The 27,173-nt window shown below is 45.1% G+C and overlaps 1 protein-coding gene across 4 annotated transcripts in view; it reads right to left on the reverse strand.

Annotated features, from left to right (window-relative positions):
* LOC119185722 (uncharacterized) overlaps positions 1 to 27,173 on the reverse strand; it is a 65,907-nt gene that overhangs the window by 27,622 nt on the left and 11,112 nt on the right. For all 4 annotated transcript variants that reach the window (XM_037434616.2, XM_037434615.2, XM_037434612.2 and 1 more), the window contains exon 3: positions 17,514 to 17,621. In XM_037434616.2, coding sequence (XP_037290513.2) covers positions 17,514 to 17,558 — 45 coding nt within the window. In that variant the 5' untranslated portion in view covers positions 17,559 to 17,621. The remainder of the gene's footprint in view (positions 1 to 17,513; positions 17,622 to 27,173) is intronic.

The raw sequence follows: 27,173 nt of genomic DNA on the forward strand, positions 1-27,173 counted from the left end.
ACTGCGCACGCGCCTTCAAAACAAAGTCGTTTTATGCCGTATACGATCGCATCTGCCGCGGCTTTGTCCGCAGGGTTTGCAGAAAGCAGCGTTGCTTTGACTGGTTGAGTGTTGGACGGACGCACACTTTCGGGACTCTGTAAGTTATACATGATCGCGTGAAAAGCGACCATGGTTTTGTCGACAGGGGTTGTGGCAACGACAACCACGCACACTGTAGAAGGCAGTGCGCGTGCCGGTCGCACGCGTACTTTCGAAGCTTCGAGTACGCTGCTCTCGGCCTTCGTTCGACGATTTCCGTACTAAAGTTCGTATCACCCACCGCGATTAGGAAATGTGTTTGGAACATTTGAATTTAGGCCTAATAGACATTGTAAAATTTTGCTGAGGAATTTTATGAATTCGTATCTGCCGCGGTTTCGCATCATTGAGATTCTACTGTACGTTTAGATGAACGCCTCTTAAACTTATTCATAATAAATTGGGGTAAGTTCCAAAGCCTAGAGCGGATCGAGCTGCTTTTTAGTCAAGGCGGCTGGATCACGCTCAAAAATATCGATTTTCGGGAGATTTTCATGACACCCATTTAAACGGAAGAAACGGTCCAAATACGGGAATCTCCCGGCCAATCCGGGAGACTTGGCAGGTATGACACTCCCACCAAGACTATAATGTTTGTTGTGCACAATCGACGTCGTTGTCGATCGCTGCGAGAGTTCATCTTAACAGAAGAGGCCTGTTAAGTGGTTCATCTTCAGCAGTTTTTTTTTTTTTGCATTGAATCTATGGGAAACGAAACAAACATTTCCTTGTTGTTCATCTTAAGCAAGAATTCATCTTAACAGAGTTCGTCTTATAGGGAGTTTACTGTAGTTTGATTAAATGAGTCCAAAAACTACCCCCGCATAAGAATAGCCGAAAGCAGAAACAATGTTCACGACACTAGCTAGAGCCTCCCATCAGAGGGGTCAATTACAGTACCATCCCCTTCACAAAATGGTGACAGAGCGCATTTTGTGGCAAGTTCATGTCGGTCAGCTTCACTTTATATTGCATGTGACTGGGACATGCATGTGTCGTAGCTGTTCCCCATGAAGTGCAAATGGTGACTCGCTGCTTTCATCATGAAATCTCACGTCAAAGCAAAGTTCATTAGCACAGTGAAAAAGCCTAAATTATGTCTTCTTTGAGTGCCCGAGGCTTGCAACTATAAAAGAAAACGAAAATGTAAAAGGCAGCAAACTTATTTAGAAAAATGCCCGGTTGGCTATGCTATATTGAGGTGCAAGGAAAGAAAAATTGAAAGATGAGAAAGAAAGAAAGGAAGGGAAGAAACAAGCACTAAATGTGGTGACACATACATGTGAATAGCACAAACAAAAAGAGATGTCCAACTGCTTGTCAACCAGAAAAAGTTTGATATGGGAAAAACACAATAAAATATGGTAACCTCAAACACCAACTCATAGACTTGCTTTCTTTCTATTAGTGCCCTTCTATTAATGGCCCTTCTATTAGCATATGACCAATGCGTATCCACAAGTGACCTTAAAAGGCACCTAAAGCACATCCAATGTCGTCGACAGCTGCAGAACTCGCCGCCATACGTGCAGCTCTGGAGTTTATAGTGAAAGAACCTTCGGGAATTTGGTCTATCTTCTCGGACTCGAAGGCATCTCTTCAATGTCTTATGTCACCCTTTCGCCATGGACCTAATGAACAGTTAGTCACTGAAATAAGGCTTCTTCATCACCAAGCAATCGAAAAACAGCACAGCATAGTGTATCAGTGGATACCAGGTCATTGCGGTATATATGGCAATGACCGCGCAGATGAGGCCACTAGATCTGCGCACGATGGTACCCAATATACAGCCATCCCTTTCTCAAGAACCGATGCAGCTACAAGACTTCGTTCGCTTGCTCGTGACCTCACACTGGTACAGTGGAACTCAACAGACTTCACAAACGCGCGCCTGCATAACTTGGATCCCGATCTGCAGCTTCGTCTGCCCCCAAGGATATCTCGAGCTGAGGAGACTCTTCTATGCCGCCTGTGGCTTGGAGTGCCCTTCACGAACGCATACTTTTATCTCATTGGGATGGCCAGCTCTCCTACATGCACTTACTGCAGTTACGAAGAAACCATCGCGCACCTTCTGTGTGAGTGCACCATTTTCAACGCGCAAAGACAAGAACTCACTGCAGCTCTGGATAGACTAGACGATCGGCCTTTGTCGGAACAAAGGATTCTGGGTCATTGGCCGAGACCATCCTCACCCCAGAAGGCTTTGAAAGCTTTGCTGCGCTATTTGCGGACAACTGGCCTCAGAGACAGACTCTAGTGTCTTATACTCTTTGGTGTTGCCTTTCCTCTGTCACAATTTTTTTTTTGTAATTTCTCTCTCTCTTCGCAACATTTCTTTTTAACATCTTTCATTCCCCTCACCCCTTTCCCCAGCACAGGGTAGCCAGCCGGTCTAAGAACTGGCTAACCTCCCTGGCTTTCCGCTTAAACTTTTTTCCTCCTTTTTATGATGTTTGATGTTTTGTGGCGCAAGGGCCATTTCACGGCCAAAGAGCGCCAGTTCATGTTACTAAAAATATGGACAATGATTGTGATAAGCGGCTGTATAAGGGCCATAAAATTCCTCGCGGTAAGGCGGGTAAAAACATAAAAGTAATAAAATCATGACCATGCCGTGAAAGGTGTGTGTGGTGAGATTAGATGACAAGAGTTGGTGATTATCAAAAACGATGCTGGATATGAATGGCATTAGCACAAGTGCCTCACTCGTTCATACCCTTGCGTCCAAGGGCCGTGAGGCAAGTGCTTTTTTGTGTAGCCACCGCAGCAATAATCTCTCTGGAGAGGTTATGCTACGGAATGCCCGTGTATATGATATGAAAACTATGAATTTCTTTTAAAAACGCTAACAATGATTTATGACTAAAAAGCGGTTCCCTACCGACGAACATTGCAGGGTGTAAAGGTATATGTTGTCGGTAGGGTAATGGAAAATGTTGTTTTCTTAGAGTTTCTAAGTGTTTGCATTGGATTAACATGTGAAGGACTGTTAATGCTTCACCACATCTGTCACACAATGGTGGATCGCCACCGGACAAAAGATATGTGTGTGTTTTTAAGAGTGTGCAGAGCCATTACCACACTGAGGGAGTCCGTATAAATTACTGCTTTTTGTATTTGTAATTTTTTTATGTGTTTAGCCGCCACAAGTATCGCATAAGCTTCCGCTGTGAAGATACTTGTCCCTGGATGTAGAGGGCCAGCATCCGAAAAGGATGGGCCGACAGCAGCGTATGACACAGAGGAGTTAGACTTGGAGGCATCTGTAAAGAACTCAGGACGTGTGTATTTGTGTTGAAGTTCCAGGAAGTGTGTTCGGATATGGGCAATAGGTGCACATTTCATAACTTCTAGAAAAGACATACCGCAGTCTATAGTCTGCCATTGCCACGGTGGCGGGTATGTTACAGGAGCCATTAAACTGTGTTCAAGTGAGACTCCAGTTTCCTCAGCTAGACTCTTCAGGCGAACTGAGAAGGGCTGCCTCATTGAAGACCTGTTTTGAAACAGAATTGAGCTCGACAAATCATTAATAGTAGAGTATAAGGGGTGCTTCTTGTCTGCTTTCACCTTAAGGAGTGGGCACGGCGGACCCGGAGCGAACATGTGGCCTAAAACGCCATTCTTCCGCATTGTGCAGGTTTTCCTGTTCGGTCTGGCCGGAACGCACTGCGCAACCGACGTATCAACAGCCTACACGTGCCGTATGGATTCACCCAAGATGGGCCCTTGCATCGCCAGTAATTGCTACCCTGTCATCGAGCTTGCTCCGCCCCCTTCGCATCATGTGATCTCGTCTGCGTCCCCTATAAAAGTTGGCATCCAGAACTTCAGCTTCAGTGGGCACGGCGGACCCGGAGCGAACATGTGGCCTAAAACGCCATTCTTCCGCATTGTGCAGGTGGGTACTCACTACTGTACAATAAGGAGCGATTGCCCTGGTCTTCTGGTCTTGCCGTGCCCCATCAGCGCCTTTGTATTGCGTATGACGTTTACTGCGTATGCTCATTACTTCTGTGTGGGGATGTTGAGGTGAACCCTGGGCCTGTCGAGAAAATGCTGAAGGAGCTACTGGATGGTCATAACAAAATTCCTTCGGACATAGCTGCGATAAAGGCGCAACAAGAAAACATGGAAAAAATTATTTCCGATTGGAACTCGCGTTTCGCTGTACTGGAACAACGTACTGCCTGTATTGATGCTCTGAAGGTGACAGTGGCCACGCTTGAAGCTAAAATTACTGATCTTAAAGACAGGAGCAGGCGGTCCAACCTAGTTGTTTTCGGCATACCTGAGCCACCGGAAGAAACCGAGGACATGCTGAAAGAAGCTGTACTCACTGAGGTTTTTGAACATAAACTTGAGGTCAAATGCAAATCAGTAGGTAGAATTCACAGATTAGGCAAGCCCGGTGGCAGTCGCCCAGTTATCGTATATTTTCAGGATTACAACGAAAAGCAGCAAACTATATCGAATGCCCGTAAGCTAAAGGGTACAGATATTTCTGTTCAAAATGACTATTCTAAGGAAACACTCCGTAAACGTAAACTGCTCTGGAACAGCGCCAAAGAAGAAAAGAGACAAGGCAAGAAGGTTAATCTTGTACATGACAAACTTATGGTTGATCGGGATAGGTATGTAAGGGATGACTGCAAAAACTCGAGGATTAAAATTGCCAGTTCCCAGTCCAGTAAACATAAAACATGACCTGAACGCCCCGATTCTAAACAACTGCGCCTCCTAAATATTAACGCACGCAGCATCGTTAATAAATCCGAGCAACTGGAGTCCATTCTTCTTGGCAATAGTCCGCACATTGTTGTTATCACGGAAACCTGGTTGTGTGACGATATCAGCGATGATGTCGTTTTCCCCTCCTCCTATCGGGTGTATCGTCGAGATAGAAATCGTAGCGGAGGCGGTGTTGCTGTGCTCGTAAAATGTGCTCTTGATGCGACGCTTCTTAATCAGATCGACGACCACGAAAGCCTTTCTTTGAAGGTATCCTTCTGTGGGCGTTCATTTCTTATCTTTGCTGTGTATCGTGCACCTGACTCGCCTCCTCGGTTTCTGCATGACTTACACGAACACATGGCGTCATACAAGCATGACAGAATATTTCTTGTGGGCGATTTCAACATGCCTAACGTAAATTGGGACTCCGCTTTTGCCAGTGTCGGACAATCCCCGCAAACCTCGTATCTACTAGATATAATGATGTGCCATGATTTGCGCCAGGTGGTGAAGCAACCAACACGTGTCGGCATGACCTGTGCTTCTGTACTTGACCTTGTTTTTGTAAGTCAATCAATACAAAATTATTATGTCTGCATTGAAAATGGTCTTTCTGACCACCATATGGTGTCTTTTTCAAGCTCTGTGGAAAAAGTGTGTACTGTGCTTCGAGCTAAATGTATTCGCGTTAAAAAATTTTCCCGTGCCCATGATGAATCTGTGTTAGATTATTTAGAACTCCGCCTAAGCAACTTCCACGGTTCTAACACTGCCCAAATGTGGGATACTTTCAAGAACATGTGTCTTCACTGTATCGAACATTTTGTTCCAGACAAGGTAAAAAAGACGCGTAAGCTAACCCCTTGGATTTCACGGGATATTTTACACTTGAAAAGAAAATTAAAACGCCTGAAGCGAGGAGTGTCCTCTCGTGACATCATTCAAACCACTCAATTAGCCCTTAATCAAGCCGTAGCAAGCACTAAACGAAGTTATTTTGAGCACGAGTTGCCAAATTTCATTCGATCTGCTCCGCAGAAATTTTGGAACTTCTTGTCGAACAAAAGAAAACCTATTGAAAAATTACGTCACGATAATGCGCTCCTCGTTGATAAGGCAGACATTGCTGAGCATTTCAACGCTTATTTCCACGGTGTATTTTCGACAGTACATGAGCCTATGCCCCAAACTGTTTCCAATTGCAGAATCAATGCTGATATTGTGTCTATATCTGGTGTGATTTCTATGATGCTTAACCTAAACACTAAGTCTTCACCTGGTCCTGACGGGATACCGAACGTTTTTCTTTCCCGTTACGCTGAAGCATTATCACCCTTTCTTGTGGCAATTTTCAACACATCATTATCTTCTGGTGTCCTACCCTTTGATTGGAAAGTCGGATGCATTGTTCCCGTGTTTAAAAAAGGCGATGTCATGGTTCCTGGTAATTATCGTCCCATTTCATTAACATCATCTTGCTGTAAAATTTTAGAACATATTATAGCTAACTACATTTCCAAGTTTCTCAACGATAACGGTTTACTATCCTGCTTCCAACATGGTTTTAGAAAAGGATTTTCTACTGTCACTCAATTAACCTCTATTGTTCACAGTTTTGCCGGCGTCCTTGATAAGACTGGCCAGGTCGACGTAATTTTCCTGGATTTTCGAAATGCCTTTGACCTTGTTCCACATTTGCAACTCGTGCTCAAACTACAGGCAATTGGACTTCCGGCCCTTATAACAAACTGGATTTCTTCTTATCTACCTGACCGCACGCAATATGTTAGTATTGATGATAAATGTTCCAAATCTTTACCCGTCACATCTGGCGTTCCGCAAGGTAGTGTACTAGGCCCTCTTTTGTTTCTTATATATATTAATGATATTGTTGATGTGATTACCAGCCCAGTACAAATTAAACTATTTGCGGATGATTGTATTCTTTTTAACGAAATAACTTCCCACGAGGATCAAATTCAATTAAATTCTAACCTTCTTAGCATACAGGCATGGTGCACAAAGTGGAATATGAAGTTAAATGCCGAAAAATCGGTCTTCATGAAAATTACTAAAAAGAAAAACAGCTTGTCGTTTTCCTATGAGCTTCCTGAACGGCCGCTTTGTGAAGTCAGTTGTTACAAGTACCTTGGTGTCACCATTACAAACAACCTAAGTTGGAATCAGCACGTTTCCAACGTCTGTGCGTCCTCTTTTCGCAAGCTCTGCCTTCTCAGACACAAACTTAAATTAGCTCCTCCAAGTGTTAAACTTCTTGCATACACATCGATTATTAGACCGAAACTCGAATACGCATGCTCAGTTTGGGACCCGCACAAGCAAAAAAATATTCAGGCTCTTGAAATGATACAGCGCAAAGCGGTTCGCTTTATCTACTCAAAATATCATTTATCAGACTCGCCCACTACTCTCATGAATGAGCACGGGATCCAAACGTTGCAGGCACGACGTAAAATAGAAAGGCTTAAATTTCTTTACCAGCTTAAGAGCAACAAACTCGGCATTAGCCCTGAGCAGTTTACTCAGCCATTGACTTCTCGGCGTACTCGACATCGACACGCTGCATCCCTGACCCCCTACAGCGCCAGAACAAACGTCTTCAAATTTTCCTTCTATCCACGCACCATATCTGACTGGAATGATCTGCCCATATCTGTTGTCCGTAGTATTGATGGGATTGAACATATAGAAAATTGAGACAGTATGTTTCTTTTTCTTTGTAGAAGTTGCTGTATTTTACCTTGTATTGTCGGTTTGTTTATACTTGAGTGATTATGCCCCTCCTGCTTGGGCCCCTTGTGGGGCCTGCAGTATGTCATAAATAAATAAAATAAAATAAATAAACAAAGGACATGTAAGTTCTCTGCAGATGAAGCGACCACTTATTTCACTCAACATAAAGGCTTTCTATGGGGCTGGTGCGAAAAGCACCCGTAGAAAGGCAGATGCCCAAATGGTGCACGGGCTCCAGCATCTTCAAAGCACTTTGAGTCGCAGACTGATAAACAACGGCCCCATAATCCAAGCGGGTGCGAATGAGGCTTCTATACAGGTTCATGAGACATTGCCTGTCACTACCCTACGTAGTACGTGACAACACTTTTAAAACATTCATGGCTTTTAAATATTTTGTTTTTAGATACTTGAAGTGCGGTACGAAGGTCAACTTGTTGTCCAAGATTAATCTTAAGAATTTATGATCCGCATTAACAGACAGACGTTGACCGTTCAGTTCAATGTCTGGTTCTGAGTGCATGCCTCTCTTTCGGGAGAACAAGACACACGTGCTCTTTTGTGGGTTCAGTCGGAATCCGTTTTCCTCTGCCCATTTGGAGACCTTGTTTAAACCTAACTGAACCTGCTGCTCACACATTACCAGATTGCAAGATCTAAAGCCAAGCTGGATGTCATCGACATATGTACAATAAAACATATTGCGAGGGATGGACAAGCGCAAGGAATTCATTTTGATGAAAAAAAGTGTGCAGCTAAGTACACCACCTTGTGGCACGCCTGTTTCCTGGACATATGTTTGGGAAAGAACCGTGCCCACTCGGACACGGAATGTCCGGTTTGACAGGTAACTTTCGATTATGTGAAACATTCTTCCGTGCACGCCAAGGTGGGACAGGTCTCTTAGAGTTCCAAAACGCCATGTTGTATCATAAGCCTTTTCGATATCGAGGAATACAGAGAGAAAATATTGTTTATGGGCGAAGGCGTCCCTGATCTGTGCCTCGATACGAACAAGGTGGTCTGTGGTGGATCTACTTTCTCGAAACCCGCACTGAAATGGTTCGAGCAAATTGTTTGTTTCAAGGAAATGTACAAGTCTGCAGTTTATCATTTTTTCGAAGATTTTGCACAAGCAGCTTGTAAGTGCAATAGGCCTATAACTCGAAGGTAAAGAAGGGTCCTTGCACTCTGTCAAAATGGGAATAATAATAGCCTCTTTCCAGGAGTTAGGGATAGTGCCAGAAAAGCAGATAGCATTGTACAAACAAAGTAAAGTTTTTCGTGTTTTGATTGGTAGGTTTTTTAACATTTCATACACCACACGGTAAGAACCTGGGGAAGAAGTACTGCAGGAGTTTAGAGACGTTCGCAGCTCAGCTAGACTGAAAGCTTGGTTATATGCCTCGTATCTAGTGCATTTGTGTTCGAGTTTCTGCTTTTCTATTCTTGTTCTGTATTTTTGGAAAGTGTCAGTATAGTGGGATGAGCTGGACACTTCTTCGAAGTGTGCACCGAGGAAGTTTGCCTGACCTTCCAAGTTATCACCCTGAGTGATTACGAGTGGAAGTGTGTGTACTTGTTTTCCTGCTATCCTACCGACCATGTTCCAGACTTTAGCCTTCTGTGTGTATGAATTGGAACCTGAACTTGAACCCTTGGAACCTGAACTTGGCAACGTTTAACGCTAGAACCTTATCTAGTGAGGGAAGTCTAGCTGTACTATTCGAGGAGCTAGAGGGTGTTAAATGGGATATAATAGGGCTCAGTGAGGTTAGGAGGACAGATGAGGCCTATACGGTGCTACAGAATGGGCACGTCCTTTGCAATCGGGGCTTGGCTGACAGAAGAGAACTGGGAGTGGGGTTCCTAATTCACAGAAACATAGCTGGCAACATAGAGGAATACTATAGCATTAATGAAAGGGTGGCAGGTATCGTAATTAAACTGAATAAAAGATACAAGATGAAGGTAGTACAGGCTTACGCGCCTACATCCAGCCATGATGACGCCTTTGTGGAAAGCTTTTATGAAGACGTGGAATCGGCAATGAGTATGGTAAAAACACAGTATACTATAGTGATGGGCGACTTTATTGCAAAGGTAGGGAAGAAGCAGGCTGGAGACCAGGCAGTAGGAGATTATGGCATCGGTACTAGAAACGCCAGAGGAGAGCTACTAGTAGAATTCGCAGAACGCAATAATTTACGGATTTTGAATACCTTCTACCGAAAACGAGAAAACCGCAAGTGGACATGGAGGAGCCCTAATGGCGAAAATAAGAATGAAATAGACTTTATAATGAGTGCACACCCAGGAATCGTGCAGGATGTGGAAGCGGTTGGCACGATACGATGCAGTGACCATAGAATGGTACGGTCTCGAATTCGCCTAGACTTGAAGAAGGAACGACAGAAACTGATACGCAAGAAGCCAATCAATGAGCTAGCACTGAGAGGGAAAGTACAGGAATTCAGAGTGTCGCTGCAGAACAGGTACTCGGGTCTTAGTGAGGAAACCAACCTTAGTGTAGATACAATGAATGATAATCTAACGAGTATCATTACGGAGTGTGCAGTGGAAGTTGGAGGCAGGGTAGCTAGACAGGACACTGGCAAGCTTTCCCAGGAAACGAAGAACCTAATTAAGAAGCGTCAAATCATGAAAGTGTCAAGCACAACAGACAAAATAGAACTGGGAGAGCTTTCGAAGTTGATTAATAGATGTAAGGTATGCGATGTAAGAAGGTATAACATGGAGAGAATTGAACACGTTCTGAAAAACGGAGGAAGCGTCAAAGCAGTGAAGAGGAAACTTGGGATAGGCAAAAGTCTGATGTATGCACTAAGGGACAAAAGAAGGCAAAATAACTACCAATATGGATAGGATAGATAAAATAGCGGAGGACTTTTACAGAGATCTGTACAGTAGCCGAGACAACCACGACCTTAATACTATAAGAATTAGCAGTAACCCAGATGACACCCCACCAGTAATGATAGAAGAAGTCAGAAAAGCTTTGGAGAGCATGCAAAGAGGCAAAGCTGCTGGTGAGGATCAGGTAACATCAGATCTGCTGAAAGATGGAGGACAGATTGTGTTAGAAAAACTAGCCACCCTGCTTACGACGTGTCTCCTGATGGGAAGAGTACCAGAGTCTTGGAAGAACGCTAACATAATCTTAATAAATAACAAAGGAGATGACAAGGACTTGAAGAATTACAGGACGATCAGCTTGCTCTCTGTAGTATACAAGCTATTTACAAAGGTAATTGCTAACAGAGTAAAGAAAACATTAGAATTCAATCAACCAAAAGAACAAACAGGATTTCGAACAGGCTACTCAACAATTGACCACATTCATACTATCAATCAGGTAATAGAGAAATGCTCAGAGTATAACCAACCACTATACATAGCCTTCATAGATTACGAGAAGGCGTTCGATTCAATAGAAATATCAGCCGTCATGCAGGCACTGCGGAATCAGGGCGTCGATGAAGTATATATAAACATTCTGGAAGAAATCTACAGGGTATCAACTGCTATCATAGTGCTTCATAAAGAAAGCAACAGAATACCAATCAAGAAGGGTGTAAGGCAGGGGGACACAATCTCCCCAACGCTATTTACCACGTGCTTACAGGAGGTTTTCACAAGCCTAGAATGGGAACAGTTAGGGATAAGAGTTAATGGAGAATACCTTAGTAACCTGCGCTTGGCTGATGACATTGCATTGCTGAGTAACTCAGGGGACGAATTGCAGCTCATAATTACGGAGTTAGACAAGGAGAGCAGAAAGGTGGGTCTTAAAATTAATCTGCAGAAAACGAAAGTAATGTACAACAACCTCGGAAAGGAGCAGCGCTTGGAGATCGGTAATAGTGCACTTGAAGTTGTAAAAGACTATGTCTACTTATGGCAGGTAATAACCGCAGAGCCGAACCACGAGATTGAAGTAACTAGAAGAATAAGAATGGGGTGGAGCACATTCGGCAAGCACTCTCAAATTCTGACAGGTAGATTGCCACTATCCCTCAAGAGGAAGGTATATAACAGCTGTATCTTGCCGGTACTTAGGCACGGAGCATAAACCTGGAGACTCACAAAGAGGGTTCAGCTTAAATTGAGGACGACGCAGCGAGCAATGGAAAGAAAAATGGTAGGCGTAACCTTAAGAGACAAGAAGAGAGCAGAGTGGATTAGGGGACAAATGCGGGTTAAGGATATCATAGTTGAAATAAAGAAGAGAAAATGGACCTGGGCCGGGCATGTAGCGCGTAGACAGGATAACCGCTGGTCATTAAGGGTAACTAACTGGATTCCCAGAGAAGGGAAGCGGGTTAGTGGGAGACAGAAGGTTAGGTGGGCAGATGAGATTAAGAAGTTTGCGGGTATAAATTGGCAGCAGCAAGCACAGGACCGGGTTAACTGGCGGAACGTGGGAGAGGCCTTTGTCCTGCAGTGGACGTAGTCAGGCTGATGATGATGATGATGGTGTATGAATTGATCCCTGACAAAAACTTCTGCTAGCTTTGTCTTCTGGCCTGCCGGCGCGTTCTCCTGCCTTGAGACTTTATTTTCTTGAAGGTGTCAAGATTTTCGGCTCTTGGTGAGTTCCGAAGCAGCCTCCAAGCTCTGTTTTGCTGTTTGCGCGCGTTTCGGCATTCAGAGTTCCACTATGGCACACGCCGTTTTCCAGGGTGTCCATTTGTTTGTGGGATGCATTTTGTTGCAGCATCAATCAAAAACGCTGTGAAGTAGTTGACAGCAACATCAATGTTCAGAGTACATATGTCATTCCAACCTAGACGAGCGATGGTATAAAAGTGTTCCCAGTCAGCTCTGTTTATGAGCCACTTGGGAACACGTGGTGGACACTCAGTTACTGTATTTGTGCTCAAAACCATGGGGAAGTGGTCACTTCCGTACAAATTACTGACAACTTTCCACTGGAGTAGAGGCAGAAGAGATGGAGATACTATGCTTAGGTCTATGAAGGAGTAGGTGTTATTGGCGAGATTATAATAGGTTGGTTCTTTTCGATTTAGGAGACACGCGCTCGAGGAGAGAAGGAATTGTTCAATCAGTCGACCTCGCGCGTCGCAACGAGAGTCTCCCCATAGCCTGCTATGCGCATTGAAGTCTCCAAGGAGAACATAAGGCTCCGGAAGTTCATCAATTAAGGAGTTTAAATCACGTTTTTGCAGCTGATAGCTAGGAGGAATGTAGATAGTGCAGATTGTGATCAGTTTATCAAAAAGAACCGCTCGAACAGCCACTGCCTCAATGTTTGGAGTTGTAAGTGTGTGCATGCAATTCCTTGATTCACTATGATGTCAACACCTCCGGATGATGTCATGGCATCAACACGGTCCTTTGGGAAAATAACGTATTTACGAAGAAAATTTGTGTGTTTTGAATTAAGGTGTGTTTCTTGTACACACAGCACTTTTGGTGAGTGTTCGTGTAAGAGTTCTTGGATGTCGTCAAGGTTTCTGAGAAGGCCCCTGACGTTCCATTGTATAATTTGAGTGTTCATGGTGAATGTAAAATAGTGCTGTGTGTACGAAAAGCGAGTGGCTGTTTAGACAAGGAGTTTGAGTTCACTTAACAGGGCCGTCACCAGGCCCTGTTATCTGCTTTTTGTTTTCTTGGCGCGCTCCAAGGAGCCACGCCGCTCTTTCGGCACCAAGAGTACCGACGTATCCATTGCCTCCTCGGAGGCACGGGATGCCCGCACGTGCGGGCTGCTAGTTCGAATTTCGGCCCTCACCTGGTGAGGTGAGACCTTGAGACCCGAGGACTCTGGAGTCTCCGGTCTCTGTTTGGGAGTAGGCGGTGTAGCCTGGGCTACAACCGCCTTGGGGGCAGGTGCCACAACCACCGGCTCGGTATGCGCGGGCCGAAAGGAGTGGCGAGGGCTGGTGCGGCGGTGCCCCCTGACGCGCCGCATCAGCGTATGTAGGTCCATAGAATGGAGCGACTCTTCGCCGTGCTTCCTTAAATGTAATGTTCTCCTTCACCTTCAACGTAATTATTTCTTTTTCTTTTTTCCAGTATGTGCAGGAGCGTGAATATGCGGCATGGTTTCCTTCGCAGTTTACACAGTGTGGCGGTTGTTTGCAGTTCTCAGACCTGTGGCCTAGGACTCCACATTGTGCACAAGTCTGGCGACCACGACAGGTTTTAGAGCCATGGCCATACCTCTGGCATTGGCAGCAACGACGAGGGTTTGGTATGTACGGCCTGATAGATGTCTTTGTGTACCCTGTTTGAATAGATTCCAGTAGTTTACTGGATGCAAACGTGAGTATTAAGTGTTTTGTCGGTGTTTCCTTATTATCTCTTCTGATAATGATTCTCTGTACATTAGTGACATTTTGGCTCTTCCACCCTTCCAAAAGTTCAGTCTCAGTCAAGTCAAGTAAGTCCATGTCAGATACCACTCCGCGAGTTGTGTTCATTGATCTATGTAGTGTTATGGTTATTGGTATGCCACCGAAATCTGAAAGACGGTCTAGCTTTTTAAATTGTTCTTTGTCACGGATTTCGAGGAGAAGGTCTCCACTAGCCATTTTGGTTACCTTGTATCCTGTGCCAAGAGTTTCGGTAAGACATCTAGAAACTAGGAATGGAGAGACGGTCCTGGCTTGCTTTTCAGTTTTTTCACAGTGAATGACGTGGAAGTGGGGAAAAGTTTCTATTGGCTGGTTGAAGAAATTTATGTCGGCGGTGCGTACACACTTTAGGCCGGTACGATCAGACAGAAGAGGGAATGCTCCATGCATGCCGGTCTTATTTTTGTTCAGCAGCGTTGGCGGCCACCCACCACGGAGCCCAACAAAAACACACTGCAAGTTTGCAGGTGCTAAAAGCTTGCAGACGTCAGCCGTACAACACTGCCATAACCCAATGCGCCTAGACCAAGGTAGGCTATTTGCACAGGATTAACCCTTGCCGCCAGGAAAAATGGAAGTAAACAGAAGAGAGTAGAAGACAGGACAGATAGATAGTGAGAGATAAAGACAAAGATGTAGGCAGAGAGAGAGATAGGAAAAGGCGACTGCCGATTTCCCCTGGGTGGGTCAGCCCAGGGGTGCCGCCTACGTGAGGCCGGGGCCAAAGGAGTGTGTTGCCTCTGCCGGGGAACCTTAAAGGTCCAATCACCCAGCGTCGGCTCAACCCCCAGGATCCCCTTTTCCCCGGACACGGCAAAGCCACGCACGGCTAGGCGTGGGAGGGAGCCGAAACCCCCCGTTAGCTCGGGTCCGTGGTGTCGCTACACACCAAACGCCTACTTGCGCAGGCGCCCCTGCGGGGTCTTCCTCCTTTTTAAGATTTCAAGTAAATGGGCGCATTGATTTCAGAATGCTGTCACAATAAGCAATACAAATGCGGCAGCGCTAAAAGAGTGCCCAAATTCCAAGAAACAATTCCTTCTCCTTTCTGTGCCTTGAAACATTCCCCATCCGTTCAACGTTCGTCGTCACATCAACATGTCAACTGATCATCATCTTTAAAGCCTGTTTCTTCACTCGCAGATACGTGGACTTGCTGTTATTCTTGCTCGTGCAGTGAGGAGGAACACTTGGCCAGAAGGAGGGACAAGCCAACGAGCGAAGAAAAGAGTGAAAAAAGCGAGGGTGTCTTTTGTATCTTCAAATGCACATAACTGCTTTTACGGCACTATTTTGAAAAATTTTCACAGCTATACATGTTCATTGTACATTTGTGCATAACTGCAACACCACAGCTAAATTTGGACCTCAGGTGGTTTAGGGGCCCTTAGCAACACTTTTTGGGCATGGTCAGACAACGCTGCCAATTGGTAGTTTAGGCTCCTAAGAACACTCGAGCCAAGTATTCTAGCCCTGCACGCGGCCTGGGATTTACAATGAATTATAGAAAAGCTTGGAATTTATCTCTCTTCTTTCTACAAATAATGCCATGTGGGAAGCCAGCGCTGGGTAGAAGGTGGACTGTAAAAGGGTACTTGGCGGCGTGTCACGACACAAGTCAGCCGCTAGGGCCAAGGCAAACCGATCACAGTGTACCGCGGCAAGAGCATGCGCGAGCGCCACCCATGCTTGATTGTAGTGTGAATAGCTCGAGCAGCCATTGTGTCAGTAATACAGCACTGTGGTTTAGAAAGGTTACTCTCACAAAAAAATCACAGGAAAACAGAGAGAAGTCTCTCAAAGAGGACTGCACCCATATATGCTTCTGGCGTTGAAGAGACAGTGCTGTGACGGGATGGCAATTCCCTTCTCAACATTTTCTGGCTGCTTGCAGGGATTTGTACTGCATCGAAGCCATGCTGCCCACTGCTGCAGTAAGAAAGATACAGGCAAGGGGTACCTGCCTGTATCTTTCCTGGCAAGCAGCTACCTGCCTGTAGCTGCTTCAATTCTTTTCTGGCGTGGTATGGATTCCTATGTGCGGTATGTATAAGCATGGATGTTGATCAAACAACCGCGATGTTTCACGTATTGTGTCTCGCTGCTCGACACCCTCTGCTTGCAAGTGGCAGGTGTCCCGGCATGTGGCATGTGCGGTGCGGCTGTGAGGATAGCACGTGTACAGGCCCTAAGAAGGACGTGCCAACGGGGTCAACTGTAGCCATCTAGCATGTGAAACAGGACACGAGAACTACGACATACTTCCGCGCTGCCTGCACCATCTGCTCGCATCCTTTAGCCTGCTGCATGTGCTGTCAATGTCGTTTCCATCCTTGAACTGGTATAGCGCATTACAGGAAAAAAATGGCTGAGCAGACCAACACAAGAGGACAGAACAACAATTTCCAACCCAGCTTTATAGGCAAATCGCATCAAATATATAGACTTGCACAAGCATACAAAAAAAAAAAGAAAACCACTAACGTAATGCCAATGTTATGCAACACTTCGCGATTTTATGTGTCGAAGCCACAATATGACTATGATTACACAGTGAAAAATTGAGGAGCAATTTTGTTCGCCTCAGTGGAACAGTGGCTACGGTGCTCAGCTGCTGACCTGAAGGTCGCGGGTTCAACCTCGACCGCGGTGGTCGCATTTTGATGGAGGCGAAATGGTAGACGCCCGTGTAGCTTGCAAAGTCAGAGTACATTAAAACCACCAGGCGGTCAAAATCTCCAGAGCCTTCCACTACGACGTCTGTCATATTCATCTCGTGGTTTTGAGATGGAAAACACCAGATATTATTATTGTGGAGCAATTTCGACCACCTTATGTTCTTTAGCATGCACCTGAGCCTAAGTGCTTTAAGTACCCATTAACAACACATTGTCGACATAGGAAGGTGCCTATTATCTTTCACATACTCTTTCAAAGCACAACTTCTAAGATAAAAAGGGGATGAAACCTCCTGTTTTTTAATTTCAAACACTTTCAGGGCATGCGAGTGTTCTATAATTTGCAGATATGATTGACAACAAGAAGTGTATATGCTCTGCTTGTTTGTTTATTGATTGATATGTGGGGTTTAACGTCCCAAAACCACCATATGTTTATGAGAGACGCCGTAGTGGAGGGCTCCGGAGATTTCGACCACCTGGGGTTCTTTAACGTGCACCCAAATCTGAGCACACGGGCCTACAACATTTCCGCTTCCATCAGAAATGCAGCCACCGCAGCCGGGATTCAAACCCGCGACCTGCGGGTCAGCAGCCGAGTACCTTAGCCACTAGACCACCGCGGCAGGGCTGTGCTTGTTTGTTAGCAATACTTAAACCTGCAAGGGGCCTTTTAAGTCACTGGCTCCCATAGAACTCAAAGCATTTTTACTGCAAGCATTACACAAGCCCCAGTAAACGCTGTGAAAATTAATTACTAATACAAGGAAAATATAACTTCGCTCCAGCGTTCCATCAGCAGAACATGTGAAAACACACATCAGTGTTTGGTGAAGCATAACATTGAACACTCGGTTACCTTGAGAGGCTTTTCTTTTCTGGGTACATTGTTGAAGTTTTGCATCCTTTTGAAGACGTCTTTCACAGGTGGACTCAGTTCTTGTGTTTCAATAATCTTTGACAAGAGCTGGAATGAGTAAAAGAAACAGAATTTATTTTATAGAAAGAAGGTAATTGTTAGTCTGCCTATACCACATACAAGAACAAAAAAAGCTCAAACACCGTGACAGAATATATAGAATTTTTAGAATGCAACTCTTGGGCACCTGTTCCTGCGTTGAGCGTTGTACCTGGGATGATGATGATGATATATGGTGTTTTTTGGCGCAAGGGCTATTTGATGGCCAAAGAGCGCCAGTTCATGGGATAAGGAATGTGAACAATGATTGCGATTAGCGGCTGTATAAGGGCCATAGAATTCCTCGCGGTAAGGCAGGTAAAAACATACAAGTAATAAAATCATGACCATGCCGTGAAAGGTGTGTGTGTGGTGCGAATAGATGACAAAAGTTGGTGATAATAAAAACGATGGCGGACATGTATGGCATTAGCACAAGTGCCTCACTCGTTCGTACCCTTGCGTCCAAGGGCCGTGAGGCAAGTGCTTTGTTGTGTAGCCACCGCAGCAAAAACCTCTCTGGAGAGGTCGTGCTACGGAATGCCTGGGTATATGATATGAAAATTATGAATTTCTTTTAAAAACGCTAATAATGATTTATAACTAAAAAGTGGTTCCCTACCAACGAACATTGCAGGGTGTAAAGGTATATGTTGTCGGTAGGGTAACGGAAAATGCTGTTTTCTTAGAGATTCTAAGTGTTTGCACTGAATTAACATGTGAAGGATTGTCAATGCTTCACCACATCTGTCACACAATGGTGGATCGCCACCGGACAAAAGATATGTGTGTGTCGTGTATGTGTGTCCTATCCTGAGTCTCGTTAGTATTACCTCTGTATGACGCGATTTTGATACTGGCAGCCAATGACCAAGGTGTGGCTTAATCATGTGTAGTTTGTTTTGTGTGTGTGTATCTACTTGCTCTGCCAGTACACCCTGAGGTTTCGTTTGAGAGACGGCTTAAGATCAAGGGCTGGGATTGATATGGGTGTAGGGGCACTGCTTTTGTGGACGGATGCAGCGAGCTGATCCGCCCTCACAATGCCTTGAATCTCTCGGTGCCCTGGCACCCAGCACACTACAACATGTTGGCTGAGTGTGTAGAGTGTGCATAAAATGGAGTAAAGTGAGACGAGGACCGGGTTTTTTTGTTTTTTAAGACTGTGCAGAGCCGTTACCACACTGAGGGAGTCTGCATAAATTACTGCTTTTTGTATTTGTAGTTGTTTGATGTGTTTAGCTGCCACAAGCATCGCGTAAGCTTCCGCTGTGAAGATACTTGTGCCTGGATGTAGAGGGCCAGCATCCAAAAAGGATGGGCCGACAACAGCGTAGGACACAAAGGAGTTGGACTTGGAGGCATCTGTAAAGAACTCAGGACGTGTGTATTTGTGTTGAAGTTCCAGGAAGTATGTTCGGAAATGGGCAATAGGCGCATTTTTTGTAACTTCAAGAAAGGACACATCGCAGTCTATAGTCTGCCATTGCCACGGTGGCGGATATGCTACAGGAGCCATTAAACTGTGTTCAAGTGAGACTCCAGTTTCCTCAGCTAGACTTTTCAGGCGAACTGAGAAGGGCTGCCTCATCGAAGGCCTGTTTTGAAACAGAATGGAGCTCGACAAATCATTAATAGTAGAGTATGAGGGGTGCTTCTTGTCTGCTTTCACCTTAAGGAAATAAACAAAGGACATGTAAGTTCTCTGCAGATGAAGCGACCACTCATTTGACTCAACATAAAGGCTTTCTACGGGGCTGGTGCGAAAAGCACCCGTAGAAAGGCGGATGCCCAAATGGTGCACGGGGTCCAGCATTTTCAAAGCACTGTGAGTTGCAGACTGATAAACAACGGCGCCATAATCTAAGCGGGTGCGAATGAGGCTTCGATACAGATTCATGAGGCATTGCCTATCCCTACCCCAAGTAGTACGTGACAACACTTTTATAACATTGATGGCTTTTAAACATTTTGTTTTTAAATACTTCATGTGCGGTACGAAGGTCAACTTGTTGTCCAAGATTAAGCCTAAGAATTTATGCTCGGCTTTGACAGACAGACGTTGCCCGTTCAGTCGAATGTCAGGTTCCGAGTGCATGCCTCTCTTTCGAGAGAACAAGACACACGTGCTTTTTTTGTGGGTTAAGTCGAAATTCGTTTTCATCTGCCCATTTGGAGACCTTGTTTAAACCCAGCTGAACCTGCCGCTCACACATTGCCAAGTTGCATGACTTGAAGCCAAGCTGAACGTCGTCGACATATGTACAATAGAACATATTGCGGGGGATGGACAAGTGCAAAGAATTCATTTTAATAATAAAAAGTGTGCAACTAAGTATACCACCTTGTGGCACGCGTGTTTCCTGGACAAATGTTTGGGAGAGAACACTGTCCACACGGACACGTAATGTCCGGTTTGACAGGTAACTTTCGATTATGTGAAACATTCTTCCGTGCACGCCAAGGTGGGACAGGTCTCTCAGAATTCCGAAACGCCATATTGTATCATAAGCCTTTTCAATATCGAGGAACACAGAGAGAAAATATTGTTTATGGACGAAGGCGTCTCTGATCTGTGCCTCGATACGAACAAGGTGGTCTGTGGTGGATCTACTTTCTCGAAACTCGCACTGAAATGGGTCGAGCAAATTATTTATTTCAAGAAAATGTACAAGTCGGCAGTTTATCATTTTTTCGAAGACTTTGCACAAGCAGCTTGTAAGTGCTATAGGCCTGCAACTCGAGGGTAAAGAAGGGTCCTTGCCCTCTTTCATAATGGGAATAATAATAGCCTCTTTCCAGGAGGTAGGAATAGTGCCAGAAAACCAGATAGCATTCTACAAACAAAGTAAGGTTTTTCGTGTTTCGATTGGTAGGTTTTTTAACATTTCATACACCACACGGTCAGAACCTGGGGCAGAAGTTTTGCAGGAGTTTAGAGACATTCGCAGCTCAGCTAGACTGAAAGCTTGGTTATATGCCTCGGATCTAGTGCATTTTTGTTCCGAGTTTCTGCTTTTCTATTCTTGTTCTGTATTTTTGGAAAGTGTCAGTATAGTGGGATGAGCTGGACACCTGTTCGAAGTGTGCACCGAGGAAGTTTGCCTGATCTTCCAAAGTATCACCCTGAGTGTCCACGAGTGGAAGTGTGTGTACTTGTTTTCCTGCTATCCTACTGACCATGTTCCAGACTTTAGCCTCCTGTGTGTATGAATTGATCCCTGACAAAAACTTCTGCCAGCTTTCTCTTCTGGCCTGCCGACGCGTTCTCCTGCCTTGAGACTTTATTTTCTTGAAGGTGTCAAGATTTTCAGCTGTCGGCGAGTTCCGAAGCAGCCTCCAAGCTGTTTTGCTGTTTGCGCGCGTTTCGGCATTCAGAGTTCCACCATGGCACACGCCGTTTTCCTGGGTGTCCATTTGTTTGTGGGATGCATTTTGTTGCAGCATCAATCAAAAAAGCTGTGAAGAAGTCGACAGCAACATCAATGCTTAAAGTACATATGTCACTCCAATCTATAGGAGCGATGGTATAAAACCGTTCCCAGTCGGCTCTGTTTATGAGCCATTTGGGAACACGGGGTGGACACTCAGTTGCTGTAGTTGTGCTCAAAACTACGGGAAAGTGGTCACTTCCGTACAAATTACTGACGACTTTCCACTGGAGTAGAGGCACAAGAGATGGAGATACTATGCTTAAGTCTATGGAGGAGTAGGTGTTATGTGCGAGATTATAATAGGTTGGTTCTTTTCTATTTAGGAGACATGCGTTCGACGAGAGAAGGAATTGTTCAATCAGTCGACCTCGCGCGTCGCAACGAGAGTCTCCCCATAGCCTGCTATGTGCATTGAAGTCTCCAAGGAGAACATAAGGCTCCGGAAGTTCATCAATTAAGAAGTTTAAATCACGTTTTTGCAGCTGATAGCTAGGAGGAATGTAAATAGTGCAGATTGTGATTAGTTTATCAAAAAGAACCGCTCGAACAGCCAATGCCTCAAGGGATGTTTGGAGTTGTAAGGGTGTGCATGCAATTCCTTGATTCACTATGATGGCAACACCTCCGGATGATGTCATGGCATCATCACAGTCCTTTCGAAAAATAACGTATTTACGAAGAAAATTTGTGTGTTTTGAATTAAGGTGTGTTTCTTGTACACACAGCACTCTTGGTGAGTGTTCGTGTAAGAGTTCTTGGATGTCGTCAACGTTTCTGAGAAGGCCCCTGACGTTCCATTGTATAATTTGAGTGTTCATGATGAATGTAAAATAGTGCTGTGCGTACGAAAAGCGAGTGGCTGTTTAGACAGGGAATTTGAGTTCACTTAACAGGGCCGTAACCAGGCCCTGTTATTTGCTTTTTTGTTTTCTTGGCGCGCTCCAAGGAGCCACGCCGCTCTTTCGGCACCAAGGGTACCGACGTATCCATTGCCTCCTCGGAGGCACTGGATGCCCGCACAAGCGGGCTGTTAGTTCGGATTTCGGGCCTCGCCTGGTGAGGTGAGACCTTGAGACCCGAGGACTCTGGAGTTTCCGGTCTCTGTTTGGGAGTAGGCGGTGTAGCCTGGGCTACAACCGCCTTGGGGGCAGGTGCCACAACCGCCTTGGGGGCAGGTGCCACAATCGCCGGCTCCGTATGCGCGGGCCGAAGGAGTGGCGAAGGCTGATGCGGCGGTGCCCCCTAACGTGCCGCATCAGCGTATGTAGGTCCATAGAATGGAGTGACTCTTCGCCGTGCTTCCTTAAATGATATGTTCTCCTTCCCCTTTAATGTAATTATTTCTTTTTCTTTTTTCCAGCATGTGCAGGAGCGTGAATATGCGGCATGGTTTCCTTCGCAGTTTACACAGTGTGGCGGTTGTTTGCAGTTCTCAGACACGTGGCCTAGGACTACACATTGTGCACAAGTCTGGCGACCACGACAGGTTTTAGAGCCATGGCCATACCTCTGGCATTGGAAGCAACGACGAGGGTTTGGTATATACGGCCCGATACATGTTTTCATGTACCCTGTTTGAATGGAATCTGGTAGTTTACTGGATGCAAACGTGAGTATTAAGTGTTTCGTTGGTATTTCCTTATTATCTCTTCTGATAATAATTCTCTATACATTACTGACATTTTGGCTCTTCCACCCTTCCAAAAGTTCAGTTTCGGTCAAGTCAAGTAAGTCTGCGTCAGATACCACTCCGCGAGTGATGTTCATAGATCTGTATGGTGTTACGGTGATCGGTACGTCACCCAACGTTGGGAGGCTGTCTAGCTTTACAAATTGTGTTTTGTCCCGAATTTCTAGAAGAAGGTCTCCGCTAGCCATTTTGGTTACTTTGTATCCAGCCCCGAGAGTTTCAGTAAGACACCTGGCAACTACGAAAGGAGATACGGTCCTGGCTTGCTTTCCGTTTTTTTCACAGTGAATGACGTGGAAGTGGGGAAAAGTTTCTATTGGCTGGTTGAAGAAATTTATGTCGTCGGTGCGTACCCGCTTTAGGCCGGTACGATCAGACAGTAGAGGGAATGCGCCATGCATGCCGGTCTTATTTTTGTTCAGCAGCGTTGGCGGCCACCCACCACGGATCCCAACAAGGGGACGCTGCAAGTTTGCAGGTGCTGAAAGCTTGCAGATGTCAGCCGTACAACACTGCCATAACCCAATGCGCCTAGACCAAGGTAGGCTATTTGCGCAGGGTTAACCCTTGCCGCCAGGAAAATTGGAAGTAAACAGAAGAGAGTAGAAGACAGGACAGATAGATAGTGAGAGATAAAGACGAAGATGCAGGCAGAGAGAGATAGGAAAAGGCGACTGCCGATTTCCCCTGGGTGGGTCAGCCCAGGGGTGCCGTCTACGTGAAGCCGGGGCCAAAGGGGTGCGTTGCCTCTGCCGGGGGGCCTTAACGGTCCAATCACCCAGCATTGGCTCAACCCCGAGGATCCCCTTTTCCCCGGACACGGCAAAGCCACGCACGGCTAGGCGTGGGAGGGGGTCAAAACTCCCCCGTTAGCTCGGGTCCGATTGTAACTGGGAGTAATAAAGTGAAAAAGCACAGTGACAGATGAAAGCAAACATGAAGCATATGACATAAGAGTGAAAAGGAAGGCAGGGTGCTACAAGACACAATGAGATGTCAGCATAGCATTTAAAATCTGCGCCACCGAAGCAGACGCTTATCGGCACTGCTTTCAGGAGGTCCCTAAGATTTGTGCCACTGGAACAGAAGCCATGCATTGTGGCTGAGAAGATCCTCCCACTCACACCGTTGAGGCCGAAGCTGATCACTACTGCTGCCAAGGGACCCCCAAAATGAAAACATGCATACAAATGTGGTCAGATTTTGCATTACGAAGAATCGTAATATATTCAATATTCTTTTTTAAAGGAGCACTGACATCAAATTCACTCATGCCAAGATTTTTGCGTCAGCGAGTAGCTATAGACCCCGTAGCAGCGAATCACAACCTGAAACGTAACTGAGGGATGAATAACCATCACTTTTATTGATTTATAGCACTGGTATCTAGACTATTCAAAACGGCCGGCAATCCCGCCATTTTTAGTGCAGGGAGCACCAGCAGCGGCACTATCTCGCGGTCACCTCCAGATCACGCTATAGCTGACCACTTCTGCACAGAGAAGAGTGACGTCACGCTCAGCTGCTCCGTAAGCATTTCGTCTGCTAGGCGGACACATTCAGTCATGCCTTGTCACCTGAACTGCTGTCGTCACCGTAGAAAGAGTCAACTCGGGTTCAATACGATAGTCTGGAGCTTGGAATCCCGGGGCTTCGCGACGTCGCGAATTATTTTTGCTTCGATCAACCTTTTGCAGAACAGTGATTCCATAATGGGCGCCGTTCCAAGCAGCACTGCAGAGTAGCCCACGAATGCATGCTTCAGCCATGTTCGCTCGTGTGTCTCAGTTAGCTATATTGGTGTGTTTAGGCGTGCAAAGCATTCAGGTATACGCAGAGGGGTCAATGCAATATAGCTATCGCAAATGAGCATCAGCTTAGAAATAAAATCTATTTCCTGCTTGTCAGGTTCTTTTTTGCGCCTCCAGATGGCCCCATCTATCCAGCCTCTCGCAGTTAACACGGTATTACCACTTTTACGTGGATGCAAAGTCCACAGATGAACTAAAATTCAACGATACCTGCGTGTTACTTGTTAGCGATATCTGACTATACACTGTTCCACTTTTGATAGCTTGTGGTGGTGCTGATGTGTAACACATGCGTGATATGAAAAGGCGCCCTCATTGCGCTTTTTCCATGCTTCGAACGAGACGACTGCAACTCACCTGCAACTCGCAACAATTTCTCGACATGCTGGCCGACAAGCCCACGTTTAATCATGCTCTTTTCTTTCGCCGTTCTTCTGAAGGTGGTTTTGATCTTGATAATTTCACGAAATCATTCAAACCAGTGCGACAAATATCAGACTCGATCAGCGAGTGCATTTCTGCATTTCAGCGCCACAATGAGAACACTAGGATCATACACGTCATCGCTACTAGGGCACAGTCACTCAGGATGGTATTTGTGGAATGTATCACACTGAACACGTAGGACTAGTGTCGATATTGCAGGGCAGTCTATTTTCTGTTTTTTTTTTTTTCTTCTCAGCTTTTCTACGCTGTTTGACATCGAGTTAAAATAACTTCCACGTGACAACAGCTGTTCAAGTTTGGCCAAGAAGACCTATGCATACCAAGCGATCGAATAATGGGTACATCTTGATCTTGAAATTTAATGTCAGTGCTCCTTTACATGCTTCCACTCCCTTACCAAAGAACAAGAAAATTTTTCATTAATGTGAATAAATTAAAGAAAGAATGCCTTGGTAACTTGCTTTCATTCTGTTTCACATCTCTAATCAAAGAAAATGAAACTTTAGGAATAATTTGGCAGTTTTCAGACATAAGTGACAGTTTAAACTTATAGAATGAAAATACAACTGTCAGTACTTCGAGATCAAATACAGTTAAAGAGGCCTGTAATGTCTTTTTTTCTGCATTGTGCAGCGCCAGAGTGTGCATTGCCAATTACTGAGGTGCACACAAATTATCAAAATCGGTGCACAATAGTGAAAGTTATTAGTCTTCAAACTTCAACTTCAAAATCCTGGTAGACGAGATAAAATGTTTGCTTGACATTTCACTTTCCCACCAATATTAAAGGCTGTTTCCAATCATTCTGTGCCTTTTAAAGAAACATACTGGATGATTTGCGTTCTGGTGGTTGTTGTGTGGCACACCTAGCATTGAGTTACAATCATTTTCATATTTAAAGGAAGGCAAGAGTGTCTTTTGTAGCAGACTTGGTGCATGCAGAAAGATGTCCAGCAGGCTTGGAGCAGCCAGAAAGGCCTTATCAAACAAGTTTGAAGCAGTCATCAGAAAGAACGTAGCCCTGTTTCACAGTACTTGTGAAGCAACATCAGCCCAACGCTGCATTTTTCAAACACCAAGCTAAATTGTGCAGTAGCCGTATTATTGCGCAAGCAATAATGTGGACACTATCACCGTCATGTCCCGTATTAAGTCCAAATTAATAACATACCCTGGCGCATCATGTTTTCAACCCACAGGTAAAAGCGCGCGAGCAGGGGCATGAAAGTGGCTGCTGAAGTAGGAATCTTAACAAGCTCGCCCACCGCCGTTGCTAAGAGGGCACATGCGAAAACATCAACCCTCTCGGGACGCCTCCTGTCGAAGTGGAGAGCAAACGCTATACTTGTCATGAATGAGCATGAAAAGACGCGATGGAGGAGGGGTGTCACTTGAGTAGCAACTGTAAATTTGGCTTCTAAGGGCACAATCTCAATCGCTGGCACGTGCACTAATTTAACAGCCATTAGCGTGCCGCTCTTATAGACTTCGACATGCTGTGCTTTCATCGCAAAGAGAATGCGTGACAAATGTGATCCCTGGCGTGGCTACCAGCGTTTTGTAGAGTTAGATGAAACTGGATCCAAAAAAGTCAGTTGTCAGCCTCACTTCATATGAAATTGCAATTGGTTACTATTGCTTCCTTACCGAACCCTTGCGATGCAACTGAGACTTCTTTAGCTCTGTACTGCTACCCATTTTTTAAAAGTGAACGCACAAGCGTGATAACTGCTGAGTATAATTCAGTACAGCGGTGAAATAAACGAGAATATTGACATGCACTTTATGAGCAGTCCTGTGCACTTAGTCTTTTAGGATGCTCTAGGAGCCTGACAGTCCTCCCACTTTTTCTGAATGCCATTACCGTCATCCCCCCTCCCTTTTTTTCTTTTCTGAATGCTGCTATCAAGTTCTATGCTATTCGAATTTCCCTGCAAGGCGAAGCAATGAATGCATAGCAACAAGTTATAATGTTATGCAAAGTAAGGCTCACAGCTAACTCTTTTACAATAGGGTTAAAGAGCTCATTTTGCAGAAATTCTGACGTTGGCATCATTGGTTGTGAGTGAAAAAAATTCCCTTGTCCGTGACCACAAAATCGAGAACGATACAAATAAAACAAATAATAAAAATGTATCAGTCCGAGTGGAGATCGAACACATGTCGTCTGCGTGGCAAG

This window comes from Rhipicephalus microplus, chromosome X (genome assembly GCF_043290135.1).
Source record: "Rhipicephalus microplus isolate Deutch F79 chromosome X, USDA_Rmic, whole genome shotgun sequence".
Classification (NCBI taxonomy): domain Eukaryota; kingdom Metazoa; phylum Arthropoda; class Arachnida; order Ixodida; family Ixodidae; genus Rhipicephalus; species Rhipicephalus microplus.